The sequence below is a fragment of the Rutidosis leptorrhynchoides genome, chromosome 2, assembly GCF_046630445.1.
Source record: "Rutidosis leptorrhynchoides isolate AG116_Rl617_1_P2 chromosome 2, CSIRO_AGI_Rlap_v1, whole genome shotgun sequence".
NCBI classification, from domain to species: Eukaryota; Viridiplantae; Streptophyta; class Magnoliopsida; order Asterales; family Asteraceae; genus Rutidosis; species Rutidosis leptorrhynchoides.
The window spans coordinates 174,926,362-174,946,307 of record NC_092334.1 but is presented as its reverse complement, the minus strand read 5'-3'; the positions used below and the strand labels follow the sequence as shown (position 1 = coordinate 174,946,307).

The 19,946-nt window shown below is 37.5% G+C and overlaps 2 protein-coding genes across 2 annotated transcripts; both read right to left on the bottom strand.

The window, feature by feature from the left end:
* Positions 1-8,132: 8,132 nt before the first annotated feature.
* On the bottom strand, positions 8,133-10,116 carry LOC139888443 (uncharacterized). Its single transcript, XM_071871451.1, has 2 exons — positions 9,658-10,116; positions 8,133-8,441 (listed from the first exon to the last, which is right to left on the bottom strand). Exons 1-2 carry the CDS (start codon positions 10,114-10,116, stop codon positions 8,133-8,135), a joined length of 768 nt encoding a protein of 255 aa, XP_071727552.1.
* An 8,687-nt stretch (positions 10,117-18,803) lies between these two features.
* Positions 18,804-19,385, bottom strand: LOC139888442 (uncharacterized). The gene has a single exon (XM_071871450.1). It carries the CDS (start codon positions 19,383-19,385, stop codon positions 18,804-18,806), a length of 582 nt encoding a protein of 193 aa, XP_071727551.1.
* Between the last annotated feature and the right edge of the window lie 561 nt (positions 19,386-19,946).

Below are 19,946 nucleotides of genomic sequence, written 5' to 3'. Positions count from 1 at the left end.
TGACGAAAAATCTAGAAAAGTCATCACTAAAATCAGCAGGAAATCCACGGACCTCAGCATCAAATAGGTTCGCCAAGTGGTCAGACTTATCCTAACCATGAGAGGATCTGTCTCGTAAAATGGGGAGGGCGCCGTGCAAATTAGCTTGATAAGACTAATGAATCAGACCCCCAGAAAGGATAATCTCCTTAAAGATCAAAAATCTGCTTTTAAACTTGATATTACTCAATCCTTGAGATTGACCTTAAAGATTGAGAATTCAAACTCATGGAATTCAATGATATCTAAACTCGAGCTTGAACGAGAAAAAAATTTGATCAAAAATAAAACTGATTTGTTTTCTGAAAACCCATTTTTAATGCGTTCATTACCATTGAACGTAAAATCCTGAGAATTCATTGGAATTCATTAGGTTACTTGAACCAAATCGGGTGTCAACCGTAAGAACGGTGGTTGCATAGCATGGTCGAAGACAGGACCTTGTGCCAGACCGAAAAATCATAGGATGATCTTTACTATTGCTCCTACAAAGGATAGTAATAGCATCTGACACATTTTTGGACCATAATCAAATGCATGTCATTAGACATTGCCTTAACAGTTTCTTGTTCATCGCTTTCCTTTACAACCGGACGGTAGTTTACCGAAAGGTAATATACGGAGCAAGTATACTAGACGTGTTGCTTTCCTAATACAAGGTTAGCAAGTGGGTGACACAAAACCATAAGTTTTACGCTAAAATTTTCAAATCTGAAACCCACAAAACTCACAAAAATATTTTGCAACACCGGTGAAGGGTTATTCCGGAAAACTTATCTAGGGTAAAAGCTAGATTAAGTTTTCAAAAAGATCAAATATTTTCATAAAGATCCAATTTCCTTAAGGATCTACATTTTCATAGTCATGTGGGACTGTAAACCGCCTTTCAAATGTGCACTTTGCTTTGGAAACCGAAAGTAAATCGGCTATTTGATTGCAAGAGTCGTTGACCTAAACCCGAGGCAACTGTGGATGACACACCCACCTTTAACCAACGTTACTATCATTGTTTATACCGCTATATCAAAATCACTGATGTACAAAGTGTGAGAATAAAAAAGTGATTCGAGTGAAGTGTGATTTTATTTCAAGTTATGTATTGCTTGAGGACAAGCAACGTTTAAGTGTGGGGATATTTGATAAGGCTAAAAAGGAACATATATTTCATAGCAATATCCCTCCAAAATAATAGGTTTTCATATGTAATTGTATTATATTTTCATTGTAATTGTTTAAATAAATAAGTGCGAAGACAAAAGGCGAAAACGAAGATTTGAAGACACAAACGTCCAAAAAGCTCAAATGTACAAGATACAATTCAAAAGGTTCAATTTATTGATGAAAAACGTCAAAAAATGACAAGAGTACAAGTTACAAAACGCAAAGTACAAGATATTAAATTGTACTCAAGGACGTTCGAAAATCCGGAACCGGTACCCGAGCCAACTATCAACGCCCGACGCAATGGACCAAAAATTACAAGTCTACTATGCACAAGAATATAATATAATATATAAATAATTATATTAATTATTTATATTTTATATTTATATATAAAATATGTCGACAAGCAAGGTTCCAAAATTATGTGAGCTGGATTTTCAAACTCCACGACTCGCGGAGTTTGCAGGCTTAAAACTCCACGACTCGCGGAGCTGCAAAAATCAGAAATGCCTATAAAAGGCCATGCATTCTGCCGAGTTTAAAAATATAAAAATAATAATAATAATACTCTGTAATAAATAAATAAATAAATAAATATATAATATATATAGTATAGGGTAGTTTTATATTAGATTAGTTCGGGTTATGTAAAGGTTATTTTACGGGTTTTAAAGTCGGAGCTCTGTCCGTGTAACACTACGCGATAAATAATCAATGTAAGCTATGTTCTCCTTTTAAAATTAATGTCTCGTACTTAAGTTATTATTATGCTTATTTGAGCTAAAGTAATCATGATGTTGGACTAAATATTAAAGACAGGGTAATTGGGCTTTGTACCTTAATTGGGCTTTGTACAAAAGAACGACACTTGTGGAAATTAGACTATGGGCTATTAATGGGCTTTATATTTGTTTAACTAAATGATCGTTTGTTAATTTTAATATAAAGATTTACAATTGGACGTCCCTATAAATAACCATATACACTCGATCGAACACGATGGGCGGGATATATTTATATGTACGAATAATCGTTCATTTAACTGGACACGGGAATGGATTAATAGTCTATGGAATTATTAAAATAGGGGTGAAATTATGTACAAGGACACTTGGCATAATTGATAACAAAGTATTAAAACCTTGGGTTACACGCAGTCGATATCCTGGTGTAATTATTAAACAAAGTATTAAAACCTTGTTACAGTTTAAGTCTCCAATTAGTTGGAATATTTGACTTCGGGTATAAGGATAATTTGACGAGGACACTCGCACTTTAAATTTATGACCGATGGACTGTTATGGACAAAAACTAGACGGACATATTAAATAATCCAGGACAAAGGACAATTAACCCATGGGCATAAAATTAAAATCAACACGTCAACCATCATGGTTACGGAAGTTTAAATAAGCATAATATATTTTATTTCATATTTCATCGTACTTTTATTTACTCGCTATTTTATTTAACGTCATTTATTTATTGTCATTTATTTTTTGCTACTTTAATTATCGTCATTTATATTTTGCATTAGGTTTTAATTGTAACTTAAAATATAAAATCGACAAACCAGTCATTAAACGGTAAACCCCCTTTTATATATTATCAATATAATATATTTTGTACAAATATAATTATTTAAAAATATAGTGTGCAATAAGCCCGCTCCCTGTGGAACGAACCGGGCTTACTAAAAACTATACTACTCTACGATTAGGTACACTGCCTATAGTGTTGTAGCAAGGTTTAGGTATATCCATTTTGTAAATAAATAATTAAAACTTGTGTAATATTTCGTATTTAAATTAATACTATTTCGTACACCCCGCTGCACACATTAGTTGCATATCTTCCAAGTAAACTATCTGGAAAGTTTTAAGTTCCAATTTTATCAATCGAGCCCCAATTTTGGAGTCACAGTCAATTTTTAAAAAAGTCAAATAATTAGTTCATAGTGAAATTCGAAATCGTTTTGATGTTTTAATTCAAATTGACGATCCAGATAGTTTATAACAATGGTTTGGAAACTTTTTCGTGTTATAAGTATAGCCTAAGACATTCAAAAAGTTTGAGTTTGATTTTGAGTTTATACGAGTGTTCTTCATGTATGTTATGATTTTTTTTTCTTTCTTTTCGTTCGGTTAAGATAATCAATCATAATAATACGTTCCTAGTTCAATTACTAATATAATGCAACCCATAAAATTCTTGTTGGAATCGTCCTCTGGTTAATTGATCTGTGAAGAAATTCAAGAAAATGGGAACAAATTAAATTTGGGTTTTATAGAAGTGGATACGGTTTTAAAATAGAAAATCAAGCCAGCCCAGCTGGTTTGACGTGTGTCGGGTTTAGCAAGAGGTCGCGGGTTCGAGCCCGGTTTGTGGCATATTTGTTTTTGGAAAAGCTTATAAGGTAGTAATTGTTTCTATTATTTTTTTTTTTTTTTTTTGTATTATTATGATTATTATTGTTATTGTTATTGTATGTATTATAATTATGAGTATTGTTATTACTATTATTATTTTTATCATAATCATAATTATTATTATTATTATTATTATTATTATTATTATTATTATTATTATTATTATTATTATTATTATTATTATTATTATTATTATTATATTATTATTAATTATTAATTATTATTATTATTATTATTATTATTATTATTATTATTATCATTATGGTTAAGATTGTTGTTATTATTAATAGATTATCAATATTGTTATTATTATTGTTATTCCTAGCAATATCATTAAAAGTATTATTATTAAAATTTCGGAATTATCATTATTACTAGAATAAGTATCATTAATATTACTATGATTATGATTATTAAAATTATTATTATTATCAAAATGATACAAATTATTATTATTTTCATTAGTAACAGTATTAGTATCATTTTATATTTATTAGGGTGATTACTAATATTATTAACATAAGTATCATTATTAATATTATATCATTATCAACAAATATAACTTTTATTTAATATTATATATTATTAAGTATATAAAAATATACTTATAAGTAATATTACATTTATGTATGAATTGGTTATTTTAGCAATCTTTAAATAAAAATTCATATATAACAAATTAAGAAATTTTAAAATATATGTACATATATATAATTATATAAATAATAATCATTTTCAGATACATATATAATTTAAATATATAATATATAAAGTTATAATTTGAAATTGTTCGATTACGAGTATATGTTTTAATATATATATATGGATGATATAGGTTCGTGAATCCGAGGCCAACCCTGCATTGTTCAGTTTCATCATATGTATTTTTACTACAAAATACAGTATTGTTATTTTCATTACTCCCTTTTTATATATATTTTTGGGACTGAGAATACATGCGCTGTTTTTATGAATGTTTTACAAAATAGACACAAGTGATTGAAACTACATTCTATGGTTGGATTATCGAAATCGAATATCACCCCTTTTTAGCTTGGTAACCTAATAATTAGGAAACGGGTATGGCCCCTAATTGGCGCGAATCCTAATGATAGATCTATGGACCTCGACAAGTCCCATCCGGGGTACGGATGCTTTAGTACTTCGAGATTATTATTATTATACAGACGATAGGTTCTGTTTGGGGATATTCTATGCATTAAAGTTAAGTCGGTTATCAAGCGTTCACCATATGAATGATTTTTAATTCGCGGGTTACGCGTGTTATTTTGTACTCGGGTTACGTGTACAATTAAATATATGAAATCTTGTGGTCTATTAAAATGATGGAAATGAATGTTTATGATAAACTAATGAACTCACCAACCTTTTGGTTGACACTTGAAAGCATGCTTATTCTCAGGTTTGAAAGAAATCTTCCGCTGTGCATTTGCTCATTTAGAGATATTACTTGGAGTCATTCATGACATATTTCAAAAGACATTGCATTCGAGTCGTTGAGTTCATCAAGATTACTATTAAGTCAATTATAGTTGGATATGTTATGAAATGGTATGCATGCTGTCAACTTTCGATGTAATGAAAGTTTGACTTTCAAAAGCGAATGCAATAGTTGTAAAATGTATCATATAGAGGTCAAGTACCTCGCGATGTAACCAAATATAATGTATTCGTCCAGATCGATTAGGACGGGTCGCTTCATGATTCTACCAAAGCTCCCATTGATTTGGAGGTTTATGAGGATGTGTTGACTCCTGACGCCATTGGTGGTCGGTTGACTAGGCAAAGCTATGCTAGGAGTGCTAAGGCAGCTGGTTATTCATCCAACTAAGCTTCTTCGAAAAAGTTGAAAGCGGTTGCGGAGGGTTTCAGCGGTTCGAAGTCATATGGGAAGGTGACGAACGATGACTTCTTTGGTAATTTCCTTTAGCCCTTATAATGTTACTATGTTTTCTTTTCCTTATTCTTTTTTTAATATAAGATTCGTTTAACTTTGTAGATGCATCTCTTTTTTCAGATTTTCCTTCTACTAGGAACTGCTTTGGTTATGTTGAATCTCTGATTCCAGATACTTGGTCCTCCCATCTTGGTGATGATGTTAAGAAGCTTGTTGATGCTCACTTCGTTTACAGCTATCGTTCTTTATCCCTGTCTCATGTTGTTGCCTCTCAGCTTAAGAAACATTTCGTTGATAATTTGAATCTCTCATGTGAGTTAGATAGGGTCAAGAAGGACAATGTTCAAATGACCAGTCGTGTGAAACATCTGGAGGAGTAGGTATTGATGGCTCCTACGTATGAGAAAGATCTTATAGCTGCTAGGGGTGAGATTGCCAACCTTCAGACCCAACTTGCTCGCCGAGTGAATGAACTAACTGCTTCGGAAAATAATAATGCAACTCTTCGGAATGAAAATACCAAGAAGCGGGCTCAAATCAACGAGCTTGGGGCTGAGTATAATCAGGTTATTTCTGAGGTTATCCCGCACGTTTGTTCTCAGCTTGTTAGGAGTGCTGCTTTGAGAGACTTACTTTTGAAGGTGATATTAGCAGCTCATGTGGATGAACATTGCAAACTTCTTAAGGTTCTGGCTGATGAGCGGAAGGTACAGCTTACAGACTTTCCCGATTATACTGAGCATGCGGTGGAATTGATGGATGCTACTTGCGATGACCTTAATTCTGCAGAGTTTGCATATGTTCGTCGTGTTTCTTCCAATACATCCCTCAAACCCTTGGAGTTATTAACCTTGGTTGCTGATTCTCCCCCGATTGTTCAATCTGGCGAAAATACCGTTGCTCGTCCTGGTGCTGCTATGGTTGCTTCTGATCATCAACAGTGATCTTTTTTTTTCTATGGTTCTTTATTAGTGTCTTTTGATTTGTAACTATGCCTGTTAATGGGCTTTGTTGCCCTATGAAATAATGTTTTATGTCGATTGACTTTGGCTATCTAGCCCTTGTATGTTTGATATATCAGTATTTGGCTCTCTTTCCTTTTGTAGTTTTTTACCATAGTTTTTGTACCTACTTAGGTGGGTTTCTGTGTTCCCCCTTTGTTTTTGCAGTTTTTTGTTTGTTTGTGATCACAGGCATATGCGTATGGTATTCCCTTTAATGGGGAATCCTTGGTGTTGTTAGGGATGTATTTTTTTTCCATAGTTATGGCTAGTGTCATGACACTGCCTTTCTGTGTACCCATTGGGGTGTATCATACAAGTATTTTCCTGCTTTAGGTTGCCTTTAGGTTCGGGCCCCCTTTTAGCTTGGGAATTTTGTCCATGTATGTGTCCGAAGCTTTTGCTTCTTGGATTTTGTTGACAGCTCGTAGGTATCAGTATAATTTATTAATGTTATTTCTTTACATTATGCTTTTTTATCAAAATTTGTAGTGATTGCATTGATCATGGTAGGAAGTTTATAGGCTTCGACTACATTATACAACTACAAACTTTTGTTGCCACCGGGGCAATTCAAACATGATTCTTAGTGATAAAATTTCCATAGGTTCATTGCATTTCTAGCACGTGGGATAGGTTTTTCTTCAACTGTTTTGAGCATGTATGACCCCTTTCCTAATACTCTTGAAATTACATAGGGTCCCTCTCAGTTTGGTCCCAATTTTCATTAATATTCAACTTTACTCGTGCTGTTGAGGCGTAGGACATAATCTCCTATTTTGAAAGTTGAAGGCTTGACACGCTTGTGGTAGTATCCTTCAAGTATTTTCTTGTACGAAACCTCGCGGATCAATGCAGCTTCCATTTGTTCTTCTAGTAAGTTTACGTTGATTCGAAGGTTTTCCTCATTGTTTTCTGGGTTGGCAGTTCTATCAGTTAGTACCTGTATTTCTGCTGGGAGTACTGCCTCTGTTCCATAAGCTAGGTTGTAAGGCGATTCACCATTACTCCTCTTCGGTGTGGTTCGGAGAGCCCATAAAATCAAAGGGAGCTCATCTATCCATCCCTTTTCTCACTTTCCCAATCGCTTCTCTAACTCTTTTACAATGTCTCAGTTGGTTACCTCTACTTGACCATTCCACTGAGGATGGTACATAGAAGTGAAGTTTTGTTGGATGTTTAACCTATTGCAGAATTTTTGGAACACTCCCTCTGTAAATTGCTTCCCGTTATCAGATACTATTTCATTAGGTACTCTGAATCTACAGACAATGAACTCAGAAACAAAATTCTCTACGTGTTTCCCTGTTATTGTTGCCATTGGTTTTGCTTCGGTCCACTTGGTGAAATAATCCACTGCTACGAGTAAGAACTTGATCTTCCTCGGTGTGTCTGGAAAAGGTCCCATAATATCAATTTCCCATTTCATGAAGGGCCAAGCAGACGTGACAGGGACTAACTCCTGCTTGGGTTGTCTTTGTACTTTCGCGTGGATTTGGCAAGATTCGCAGGTTTGCAACGTTGAGACGGTATCCTGGCGCATGGTTAGCCAGTAGTATCCGGTTCTCATGATTTTCGTCACTACTGACCGGGGACCTGCTGTAGCCCACAGATCCCTTCGTGCACTTCTTGTATAATGATCGAAGCCTGACTGGGCCTAACACAATAAAGCCATGGCGTTAGGAATGATCTTCGGTATAGCCTTCCATTCATAAGCTTGTATGTTGGTGGATTCACTCGGATTTTTCTTGCTTCGTTCTTATATTCCGGCAGGATTCCGTGTTCCATGTATTCCCTTTTAGGTGTCATCCATGTTTTTTCATCTTCTTGAATTAGATCATCCACCTCCGTTTTTGAAATTGACTTGTTCTTGAGCACCTCTACTAATACCTTTTTCGCCAAATGTTCGAAGGTAAGTGAGGCGAGTGATCGGTGTCGAAGGGCCGGTCAAAAATAGCCTAATTACTCCACTTTAGATAGGGTAAGCAGGATTCGTTCCACGGGAAGCTATGGTTAACTAGCAACCAATTTCAGGATTTGTTTGTTTGTGATTAACTAAAATTAACTAAAGTAAAGACTAGATTAACAATTACTAAGCAAGTGTAAACTTTGAGTATTTAAGAGCATAAACAATGAGCTAATTAAAAAGGTTGTAATCAATTGATTAAGAGCCTTTATCCCTTCACAATCTCAATCTAACATGCATACATTCAAACAAGTATTATGCTTATCAAGTATTGATCAAATCTCATAGACAAGATTTTTTAGGCTTATCAATTCTAACTATCTTGGGATTGAATCACGCAACCTAAACACTATGTCTTTATCCTTAATTTAATTAACACTAATTTGGATCAAGAACACAATGTTAAATCACTATAATTCAACTTGCAATAATCACAATCAATAATACTTGCATTGATCAATAAATAATTGGTTTATAATATCACAATTCAAAAGACATAAGTATTATAACATTACAAACCACATAAACTTGAATGAAAAGAACACATGTATCAATTGTTCATGGAAGGAATAAAGTAAAAGAAACTAGCCAATCATGTTGGTGATGATGATCATGGTTGCTTCTTGAAGTTGTATGATGAACACTCCTTGAAACCTAGCTTGAATCTTGATTTGATGATGATTGAAGGTGTGTTTTTGTGTGTTTGATGCTCTTAAAACTGATGGATAAAGATATAAATTTGTAGCCTAGGGTTTTCATTATATAAGGGTGAAGTAGGGTAACCCCCAAGCATTAAATCCCTCAAATTCGGCCTCAAATTTTATCCAAAAATAGCTCCAGCCTTAAATTATGCTCACCGGGCGCCAATTACGCCCGGGCGCCAAATCCAGGCGCCTCCTTATGCCCATTTTCCACCTGAGAAGAATTATGGCCCATGCCAGGCGCCTACATGCACCCACCAGCCGCCTCCTTGCGGCTGGGTTCCAGTTTTTGCATTTTTTTTTCTTGTTTTAACCCCCGTTTTCGCATTTTCATCCCAAATCGTTACTCGTTATGAAAACCTCATGAAATAGCTTTTTAAGCCTCAAATATACACATAAAATTCACCTCTTAACATCAATCATGATTGGTGTTTAAGACCCGATCAGCGAGCTTGCTTAAGGCATCGGCTTTTTTATTTTGGCTCCGCCGCACATGCTCAATGGCGAAACTATTGAAACCTTCAATCAATTCCTTCGTTTTCACGAGATATTGTTGGATTGATGACTGTCTTGCTTCAAACGTACCTATCACTTGGTTCGCGACTAACTGCGAATCAATAAAGGCTTGCAAGTGGCGAATCTTCATTTCTTTTGCCAGCCTGAGACCAGCAAGCAGTGCTTCGTATTCGGCGTTGTTGTTAGTGGTTTGAAATTTGAAACATAGGGCGTATGTGAATTCCTGACCTTCGGGGTTGACCAACATCAACACTGCCCTTAACCCATTGGAGCTTGATGCCCCATCAATGCATAGTTTCCATTCTTCTTCTTCCACCGTTGGTACAATGACTTGGGTAGTGCTTGCAATGTCTTCTTCTTCGTTCGTGGCTATTTTGGCCATGAAGTCTACCAGGACTTGTCCTTTAATTGAGAGCCTTGCTTGGAATTCAATATCGTTTTCTCCAAGTTTAATTGCCCACTTAGCCGTTCTTCACGAATTCTCGGGCTTGGTGAGTATTTTTCGGATCGGTTTGTCAGTGAGTACCACTATTGGGTGAGCTTGGAAATACCTCCGCAACTTCCTCACCGTATGTACCAATGCTAGTGTGAGCTTTTCAAATTCAGGATAATTCGCTTCAATATTTTGAAGAACCCTGCTAACGAAGTATATCGGAGTTTTTCTTCCTTCACGCTCAGATACTAGGACAGCGCTTATGCATTTCCTTGAGGCGGCCAGGTAAAGGTATAAGGTTTCCCCTTTCAAAGGTGACGTTAAGGTTGGGAGATTAGCAATGTGTGTTTTCATTTCAACAAAGGCTTTCTCAGCTTCTTCGTTCTAGACTATTTTCTTCTTATTGAGGCACCCTTTCAATGTTTTAAAGAAAGGAAGCTGCTTGTCTGCTCCTCGAGATAGGAATCGACTCAGTGAAGCTAGTTTTCCATGGCTTTGCATTTCTTTGACAGTGGTTGAGGCCTACAATTGTTTCATTTTATTGATATTTTCTGGATTTGCTTGTATCCACTTTTGGGTGATGTAATATCCTAGGAATTTCCCTTCCTCTACACCGAAGGAACACTTCTTCGGATTTAGCTTCATGCAGATTGAACGAAGCGTATTGAAAGTTTCTTGTATGTCACCCAACAGATTTGTCTCCTCTCAACTTTTAATGACCATGTCATTAACGTATGCTTCAAGGTTTCGACCAAGCTATTAGTGAAAGACTTTATCCACCAATCTTTGGCACGTAGCTCCGGCATTCTTTAGTACAAACGACATCTTTTAGTAACAGTAGATTCCTTTGCTGGTGACGAATGATGTCTTCTCCTCGTCTTCTTCTGCCATTTGTATATGATGGTAACCTTTGTACGCATCCAAGAAACTTTTGAATTTGTATCCATTTAAGGAATATAACCTTCCAATCGATCTCCGATAGGGGTAGCAATCTTTGGGACAGGCTTTGTTGATATTGTGAAATCCACGCACATTAGCCAACCGCCGTCAGACTTCTTTACCATGACTGGGTTGGCCACCCAAGATGGATACTTGGCTTCTCGAATTATTCTGGCTTTCAATCCTTCTTCCACTTCTTTGCATGCGGCTTCGTCCCTTTCGGTTGCTAGGTTTCTTCTCTTTTGGTGAACTGGTTCGAGGTGTTTGTGTTCGTTGAGACGATGTTCTGTAGAGAATGGTGAACCATGTATGTTGATGGATCTTGGGATTCCTTTTATGTTGCTGTATCCCCAAGCGAATATATCAACGTTTTCTTGTAACAATTTCTGAAGCTTCTGCTTCAATTCCGGTGACAGGTTGCTTCCAATACTTATTTTTTGTTCGGGAAACATAGGGTTAATGGATATTCTTTCCTCATGCGCCTTTTCCTCATGCTCTTCATGGTATATCTTTTCGGGTTCTTCTTCTGACTTTTTGATAGCTAGAGCTACCTTTTCTTGGTCGTAAGTGGAAATAAGCTTTCCAATCCCCGCAGGGTTGTGGAATTTGATTAATTGATGCACGGTTGACACTATCATCCCCATTTTTCTCATCGCTCATCTCGCCCACAAGATATTGTATGGAGAGGTCGATCGTACCATAACGAGATCCAAAGTTTCAGTTCTTGTAAAAGGAGGTTCTCTCATTGTAAAATCTAGATCAATTTCCCCGAGAGGCCAACATTGTTCTCCGGAGAATCCCACTAAGGGGGTCCGGGATGGTGTCAAACAAGCCTTGATGGCGCGACTAAGCTGGACGAAGCAATGTTCATACATAACATCGCATGCGCTTCCTCCGTCCAGGTAAACCCTGTGAACTGTTCTGTTGAAAATCTTTCCGCTTATGGTAACAGGTAATTCTGATGGGGTGAACGTTCCTATCGCAAGTAAATTTATATCTCCCAGCTCCTTCGTACCGTACCTTTTTTGTCTTTTTAAGTAGGGTGTCTGAGAGTCTATTATCTGTACAGCTTTGTCTATGCATTGTTTTTTCCAGGATGATTCTAACCTGCTTGTGCTATTGCTCTGGTTACTCTGACCTAGTAAGCTTGTGGACGGTTGGTCAAGGGCAAAGGGGATCTTCGGGTTTTCGCTTGGTTTCCCTCGGGATTATTCTTTTGATGCTATATCCATTCAGTTGGTTGGTAATTTGGCATATTCCAGACAGGGTAATTTCTCGGTAATGCTTGAAATGCTAATGGGGTGTTTGGTAGGAAGGGTGCAGGCATTATTCCCACGAAGGTTGGGTTTTGGTACATGGGTGGAAAGATTTGGGGTTCCATATATTGATTACGGGGTCTCAGTCCATTCTAATTTAGTATACCAACTTCAAATCACGGAATTGAGTAAACTGGGTAATGTAAGGGTGAATTTCTCTTCGTTGGCGGTTCCCCGAAGGTAGCTAGTATGTGAACTGCTTTACGCCACCGAAAGAAAGTTGAGAGTATGAAGTATGAATTTGGGTTCATTGTCTGTTTATTGTTTTCGCTTTGTTCTCCTATTTATAGGAGAAACTTCTTCATCTCTCAAGGATACTAGTCCTTAGGCAGTTTGGAAGTATTAATTGAATTTCCTCTTTGTCTTCTTACACCATGAAAGTTATGTTGTCCCCTTTCCTTCTTTGTTTGGGCCGCCGGACTAGTGGTAGTAGGCCACTATTCCTTTGACTTTATTCTATTCAAGATTCGGTGCATGGGTTTGGACGCCACTGCTCCGTCAAGTTATGCCTTCGTTTCCTTTCTTCGAAAACTACTTCGTATTTCTCTTCGTACAGGTAGGGTACGCTATCAATTTCTAAATATACTAAAGGAGGTGGGCATTTAAGTCGTTTTGCCCAAACCCCCTCTCCCAAACGACATTTCCAAAAAAATACCAAAACACCCCTAAACTTTACAAACTACGCAACGCAATTCCTCAAACCAGGGGTTATAACTGTAAAATCATTATTTTAATTACAAAACTAAAACACAATCCACCCAAATTTTTAACCGGTCATATCTTCTCACTCGCCACCCGTTAAATTTTCTCGACATCACTGTTCAACTCTAACCAATTTGTTGAACACAGTGCGACTAACTATACAAGAAACGGACATTTTCAAAAAATAATAAAAATTTCGGGATGTGTTTCATGCATATACATAGACGTATAATAAATACCTCAAACTAACTACATCATATCGATGGTTTCGTTTCCCTTTTTTTACACAATCTTCCTGGCGATGAGAACGCACAGATTATTAGGTATATTAGGCACTAACCACGTGTATCCAAACACATCTGCAACAACACGTTTTTAATTATGTAAATACATAACGTTCGTTAATTATGAATATTCAACCCGGAAGGCCCCGCCGCATCGCGCGGACCGATCCGGATCTAGTTAGTAATAAAATAAATCATTGAGTTGTACTCACAAATTTGTTCAAATACATTCTTAATATACTAAGTGCGATGCAAATGTTGGTCGTTTCATCAGTACAAAAACGACACCCTCAACACAATTTTCAAAACCACCCCTCAATAAGGGTCTAAGATGTAAATTTCACAGGGGTAAAAAAAACGTTAAATTATTAATTTATTTTAAAAACATAAATAAATTCCACCCAAATGTTTAACGGTTCATATCTCCCTTCTCGACACGAGTTAAATTTTTCCACCATCACCGTTAAACTCGAAATAATTTTACAAACAAAAAGAAACTAGCTACGTTTTAAACGGACACTTTTTTAAAAAACACTAAACACACCGACATCTAAAATGAGACTTAACACATAGGCCCTTTTTTCAGTAAATACATAACGCTACATTAAATATGAATATGCAAGTCGAAAAGCCTCGCCGCATCACGCGAGCCGATCCGGACCTCGTTAGAATACTAATTAGTCGTATATAATTAATTGGATTTGCTAATGATGGCTCATAAAACCGTCATTAATTAGCATGCTTTAAAATTATTTTACATCATGATAAACAACATTTAAAAACTATATCTTTTTTGTTAAAACAATGAGTACTATAAAACAAAAGGCTATTTCATTAAAAGAGGAAATAACCGAACAAACACACAACGAGGTAATAGTTAGATTCAAAATTAGAAATCAAAAACCTATCCGCTATCTATAGCCGAACCTACCAGACCGGAAAATAAAACAAGCAAACACAACACTCAATCGACCGATACAAGGACCTCCCCAACAAAAGAAAGAAAAAACTAGCAAAACTACTGTCAAAGAGTCAAAACAGAAAGTCAAAGACCAATAATAAAGAACCCACAACCGAGACAAACCAAATAAATTTTAATACTAACACGGTCCATTATGATGGTAAATAAGACTAATACTATTTTTTTTTTCGAAAAAAGAGAATTTTATAAAGCTTTTTCATCCAATGAATAAAAAAGGAAGACAAACAACATTACAAGACACACACTTGCAAAGCATCACAAACCCAAACTAACACCATCTTACATGAAATTGCATAACCCAAGACTAAAAACTATCCATAGACCACATGTGAAATGTTAGGAATTCGGTAGTGAACCCTAACAAGAACATGTGATTTACAATAATCACATAACCCACATACAACAAACGAATAAATGATACGATAAATAAAACATAAACGACACAGGGATTTAACGTGGTTATATTCCAACTCCAAACACGGAGAAGAGTTTACTCCACGGGCGCAAACCAGAGATCTTTTTCTATATTTTTCGTGCACACTATTACAGGTTACAATGAGGGTATTTATAGTGCAAATAACAAAGCATGGAAAGATCTAGATTACTTGCTGAATACGAACATTGTCGTGTTTCGCGACACTTTGTCGCGTTTCGTGACAAACTGCATCAAAATGTGACAAAGTGGTTCAGAACGTGACAACTTCTGACACCCACTTCTGCCATATTTGTCTCATTTCAGTGCACTTTATCACTTTCTAGTCTTGTCGCGTTTTGCGACAAACATCACCGTTTGGCGACAAACATCACCCGAACATGATAAACATCACCCGAACACGATAACTTCAGCTCATTCGTTTTGATCTTCTTTGCACCCAACAATTCTCCCACTCAAAGGAGAACAAAACCCAACCTTAACCTGTACTCGATCAACACTTCGAATCTTGAACTTACCCCTCTATACCGTCATGAAAGCTTCTTGGGACACGCACAATCTAACCAACAAGTTAGCAGCTTTCGATAAAGAGTACTTCAACTACACTTGCCAAAATGTAACTTCACCTTTTACTTGTGTTAGACACCCACAACAACTCTAGATCACCCGATTATGGAACTCCATCTGAACACCGCCGAATAAACACTCGGGACACACCGCACTTCCACGCCATGGGAAGGAAGACTTTCGACACTCAAATAGCTGAGTAATAATCTGATCTTCGTTGCTAGCTAGGGTTATCTCTCGATTTTTGCGCCACCATTGAAGTGAGCGAGACTTCAATCGTAGGATTTTAAACATGAGTCAAAACCGCCTCAACTCATCACTCTAGACACGCCCAATCTTGTCACCGACATGTCAATGATCACCCTCATATAGAATTTTCGTCTATCACTGATTTTCCTTCCCAGCAATCAGAAAATCTGACAAACGCCCTCGTAGATTATTCATCAAGGCTCCAGTGAGAACGCAGTCACAACCTCGAAATCTACACTTTTAACTTTCCGCTTTCACGCTGGTACACTGATCCTCATAGCTATGAATTTCACGAACCCATCTTCTCAATCTCAAACACGCTCCCACTGTACGAGTAAGAAAATAAACCGCCGCTACCCGAGAAGAATCTGTTTCGTACCACCCGATCAGTTGCAAATTTCTTTGCCATTGGAGAGTAAAACAAGTACCCGAGTATCTAGTCAGAATCGACGCACTAACACTGTGAAAATCAGAGAAACATATCGCACAACCATCTCTATAACTCCCACTAGTCGTCCAACTCCCACTTACCCGATACTTCCGTCAGTTCCCGAACTCACTCCGAGTTCCCGACACTCTCAACAATATCTTGAAAGCTTCAAGTTCCAGGACTTACAAGATTATCCACTCCATCAATCACCTAAGAACTCCTAATTGGTAACCCCGAAGAAAAAAGCTCGTTTGTTGAACCAAGCATCACCCAAAACCCTGAGCACTGGTCGAACACGTTCTATCCGACACCCTTCGTCAACCAATCTCCTTATTGAGAGAAGCTCTAACCCGCCTGCATATTCCACACACTTTGGAATAACTAACCAAAACATTTGGTCGTCCCGTTTCAAAAACGCAAGCATAAAACTTCCACGATAACTTCCACTGTCGATAATAACCCGGATGTACCCAACATTACCCAACCATGCCCAAACCTGAGAGAATCATCCTCGTGAGTTTCTGTAACAAACCAACATCCCATAATATCCAGCTCGTATCGCCCGAATTTTCCCTAGACAAAACCATCTCGCACTCGCGTCATCAAAACCCGAAAAGTTCACCCTGAAAACTGCCCAGATTCGAAAAATCGTATCTAAATATTCAACGGTCCGATTGGCCTCAAAATTTTACAGCAACTGGATCTATGAGTCCTTTACATACGTTAAATTTTTCAAGGTGATCCAGCGGTTAACGAACTCCCTATGAATTTTCTTCTGCAGCTGCGCATGAACATCTGAATTTTGCTCAATCGTTCCTTCGTACGGGATAACGCGGAACAAGAACCCGATCCGTCACCCGGATCTTTCAGAAAAAATCTCTATGTGTATCTTCTGCAACCAAACCCTATCGAACTGACCCCTTAGACTCCGTAACCCTTCGCGAATAAATCACCATCACGATGTAACCAGCGTCCCGTTTACATCATAACCCGCCAGAATCAGACCAACCCTTGTGTGATCAACTTCATGGATACATACACATACCCCAAGTTCACCGCGATCAACTAAGTCTCTAGATCTCGACACAAGTTGCAAGACACACAACCCTAGATCTGTCATTTCTTCTCTTGATGATAACCGAATCACCAACAATTGTATACATGCTTTTAATTCGCCATTGTGCCCGGTCTTCAAACCTTTAGCTCTAATACCACTTGTTAGGAATTCGGTAGTGGACCCTAACAAGAACATGTGATTTACAATAATCACATAACCCACATACAACAAACGAATAAGCGATACGATAAATAAAAATAAACGACGCAGGGATTTAACGTGGTTATATCCTAACTTCAAACACGGAGAAGGGTTTACTCCACGGGCGCAAACCAGAGATCTTTTTCTATATTTTTCGTGCACACTATTACAGGTTACAATGAAGGTATTTATAGTGCAAATAACAAAACATGGAAAGATCTAGATTACTTGCTGAGTACGAACGTTGTCGTGTTTCGCGACACTTTGTCGCGTTCCGTGATAAACTGCATCAAAACGTGACAAAGTGGTTCAGAACGTGACAACTTCTGACACCCACTTCTGCCATATTTGTCTCGTTTCAGTGCACTTTATCACTTTCTATTCTTGTCGCGTTTTACGAAAAACATCACCGTTTGGCGAAAAACATCACCCGGACATGATAAACATCACCCGAACACGATAACTTCAGCTCATTCGTTTTGATCTTCTTTGCACCCAACATGAAATTGGTGGATGAGACATAGATTTGCATTTGAACAACACAAGAAGGCCGTGAACTTGAAATATCTAACCAACACCATCCAACAACCAAAATTACTTCGAAAAGTTGCATTAATCCTTGATATCTCCACGACCCAGATCGTGTCAGGCTCAACAGTATTCCAAAAGTGTCAAAAAGCCCGTACCCGATAACTAATCCGAAGAAAATCCACATTTGAAGAGAAGAAATCACAAAATATTCCACCACAAAAAGAGAGCCGACCAAAATTGAAACGTTCATGGGCAATGCAAATGTAACACGGCCATCTTTTACTACATCTTGAATACACCATAAGCATAAAGATGATGCCCTTAACAAAGTCCCGATAAGACTAGTACTATAATATCAATAGCTTAGGGTTGAGTAATTATGGTAACAGTGAAGGGCTGATGAATAGAGGCAACGCACAACCATAAGGGTGGTGGTGGCATGGTAAGACCTTGACCTTCCAATGTGGAGGTCAAGGGTTCGATTCCTTGCACCCACAAAGTTATTATCCCTCATGGCCAGGGAGGTTCGCCTGCAAAGACTCCGGACTACTCGCAAAGCGGGTAGTCGCCTTGGGATTAGTCAGATAAAAAAATGTTGGATACCCAGGTTAAAAGAAAAAAATTGAGGCAACGTGCATAATGGTACTCTTATATATATAAATTTTAAATTTGCATATTGAACTTATAAAATATTGAAATTGTATTTAAAGTATAGAGGCAACGCGCAGTTACAATTTTTTTTTTTTTTGAAAAGCAACTGTGGTATATATATATGTATATGTGTGTATATATATATATATATATATATATATATGCCAATTATGTACATAGTGTGGTAGCCAAAGTAGCTACGAAACGCCGTCCACGATAATTACAAGTCTACTACACGAGAGAATTATACAACTATAAACATGTAGCAATCGAAATGATACAATATGCATGACTTCAACCCGGATCGATGTTTTCATGCTCCCCCCGTGGGATATTTGGTTTAAGAAGCCATTGGTGCCAATCCACGCTTCTACCTCTCGAACGATTTTTAACCCACTCTAAGGATTTAACTTGTATCTTGTTTATAACCTTTGGAGATGCCCATGCTTCATTTCGAAAAACCTTTTGATTGCGGTTTTTCCAAATGAAGTAACACGTCACCCATACAATTGCTTGCCATGTCTTCCTTTGAGATGCGTTTAACCCAATCGAAAGTCCTCCTTTAATAGCGTCTTCTATGTTAGAACCCGAAGGGAGGGGGAGATCCCACCATTTATAAATGCCAACCCAAATTTCTTGTGCAAGTTTGCAAGAATAAATGGCATGATCAACCGACTCGACCACGTCATTGCATAGGGGACACAACAACGAGTCCAAGTCAATGCCCCTCTTATCGAGCTCTTCTTTGACCGCAATTCGTTTACGTTGGATTCTCCATACAAGAATTCCTACCTTTTGTGGGATAAGATTATTCCTTAGCGTGACCATTGGAGATGCTTCCCTTGGAATTAGTTTATCATCAATAAGGGAAACCATCGACTTTGTAGTGTACACACCGCTCTTTACTCCCTTAAACTTCTAAGTGCTACGACCCGAACCTAAGATACCCCGTGTCTTTATTGTGTTTATGAGTGTGTCTAATTCCCCGTGTAGTCTACCTGAAATTTCTCGAGACCAATCCCATATAAATGACCGACCATTGCTTGAGGCTCTAACTCGATCGAAGACCGAAGCATTCTGATGGTTATCGAGCCTATATAGCCTCGGACATAGCATTCGAAGGGGTGTGTCCGAAGCCCATGAATATGACCAGAATAGTACATCGTGCCCATCGCCAATTTGCTTCTCGAATAGACTGTCGAAATTAACTCCAATCTTGGATAACTCGGCGCCTACTTTGATGATGTTCTTCCATACCATACACTGTTTCACATTGTCACAAACACGATTAGAACCCAACCCCCCGTCCCGCCCATATATGCTTTGAGTAATTTTGACCCAAAGTGAGTCATGTTCGGTGCGAAAACGCCACCACCATTTACCCAAAAGTGCACAATTTTTTGCCTTGAGTGACCCAATATTCATCCCGCCCTCTTT

Coding starts and splice junctions, on each gene's coding strand:
- LOC139888442 (XM_071871450.1), bottom strand. CDS start 19,385: ATGGTTTCCCTTATTGATGATAAACTAATTCCAAGGGAAGCATCTCCA.
- LOC139888443 (XM_071871451.1), bottom strand. CDS start 10,116: ATGGCCAAAATAGCCACGAACGAAGAAGAAGACATTGCAAGCACTACC. Junction 8,442..9,657: donor TAAGCAAGCTCGCTGATCGG/GTCTTAAACACC, acceptor TTGGCGAAAAAG/GTATTAGTAGAGGTGCTCAA.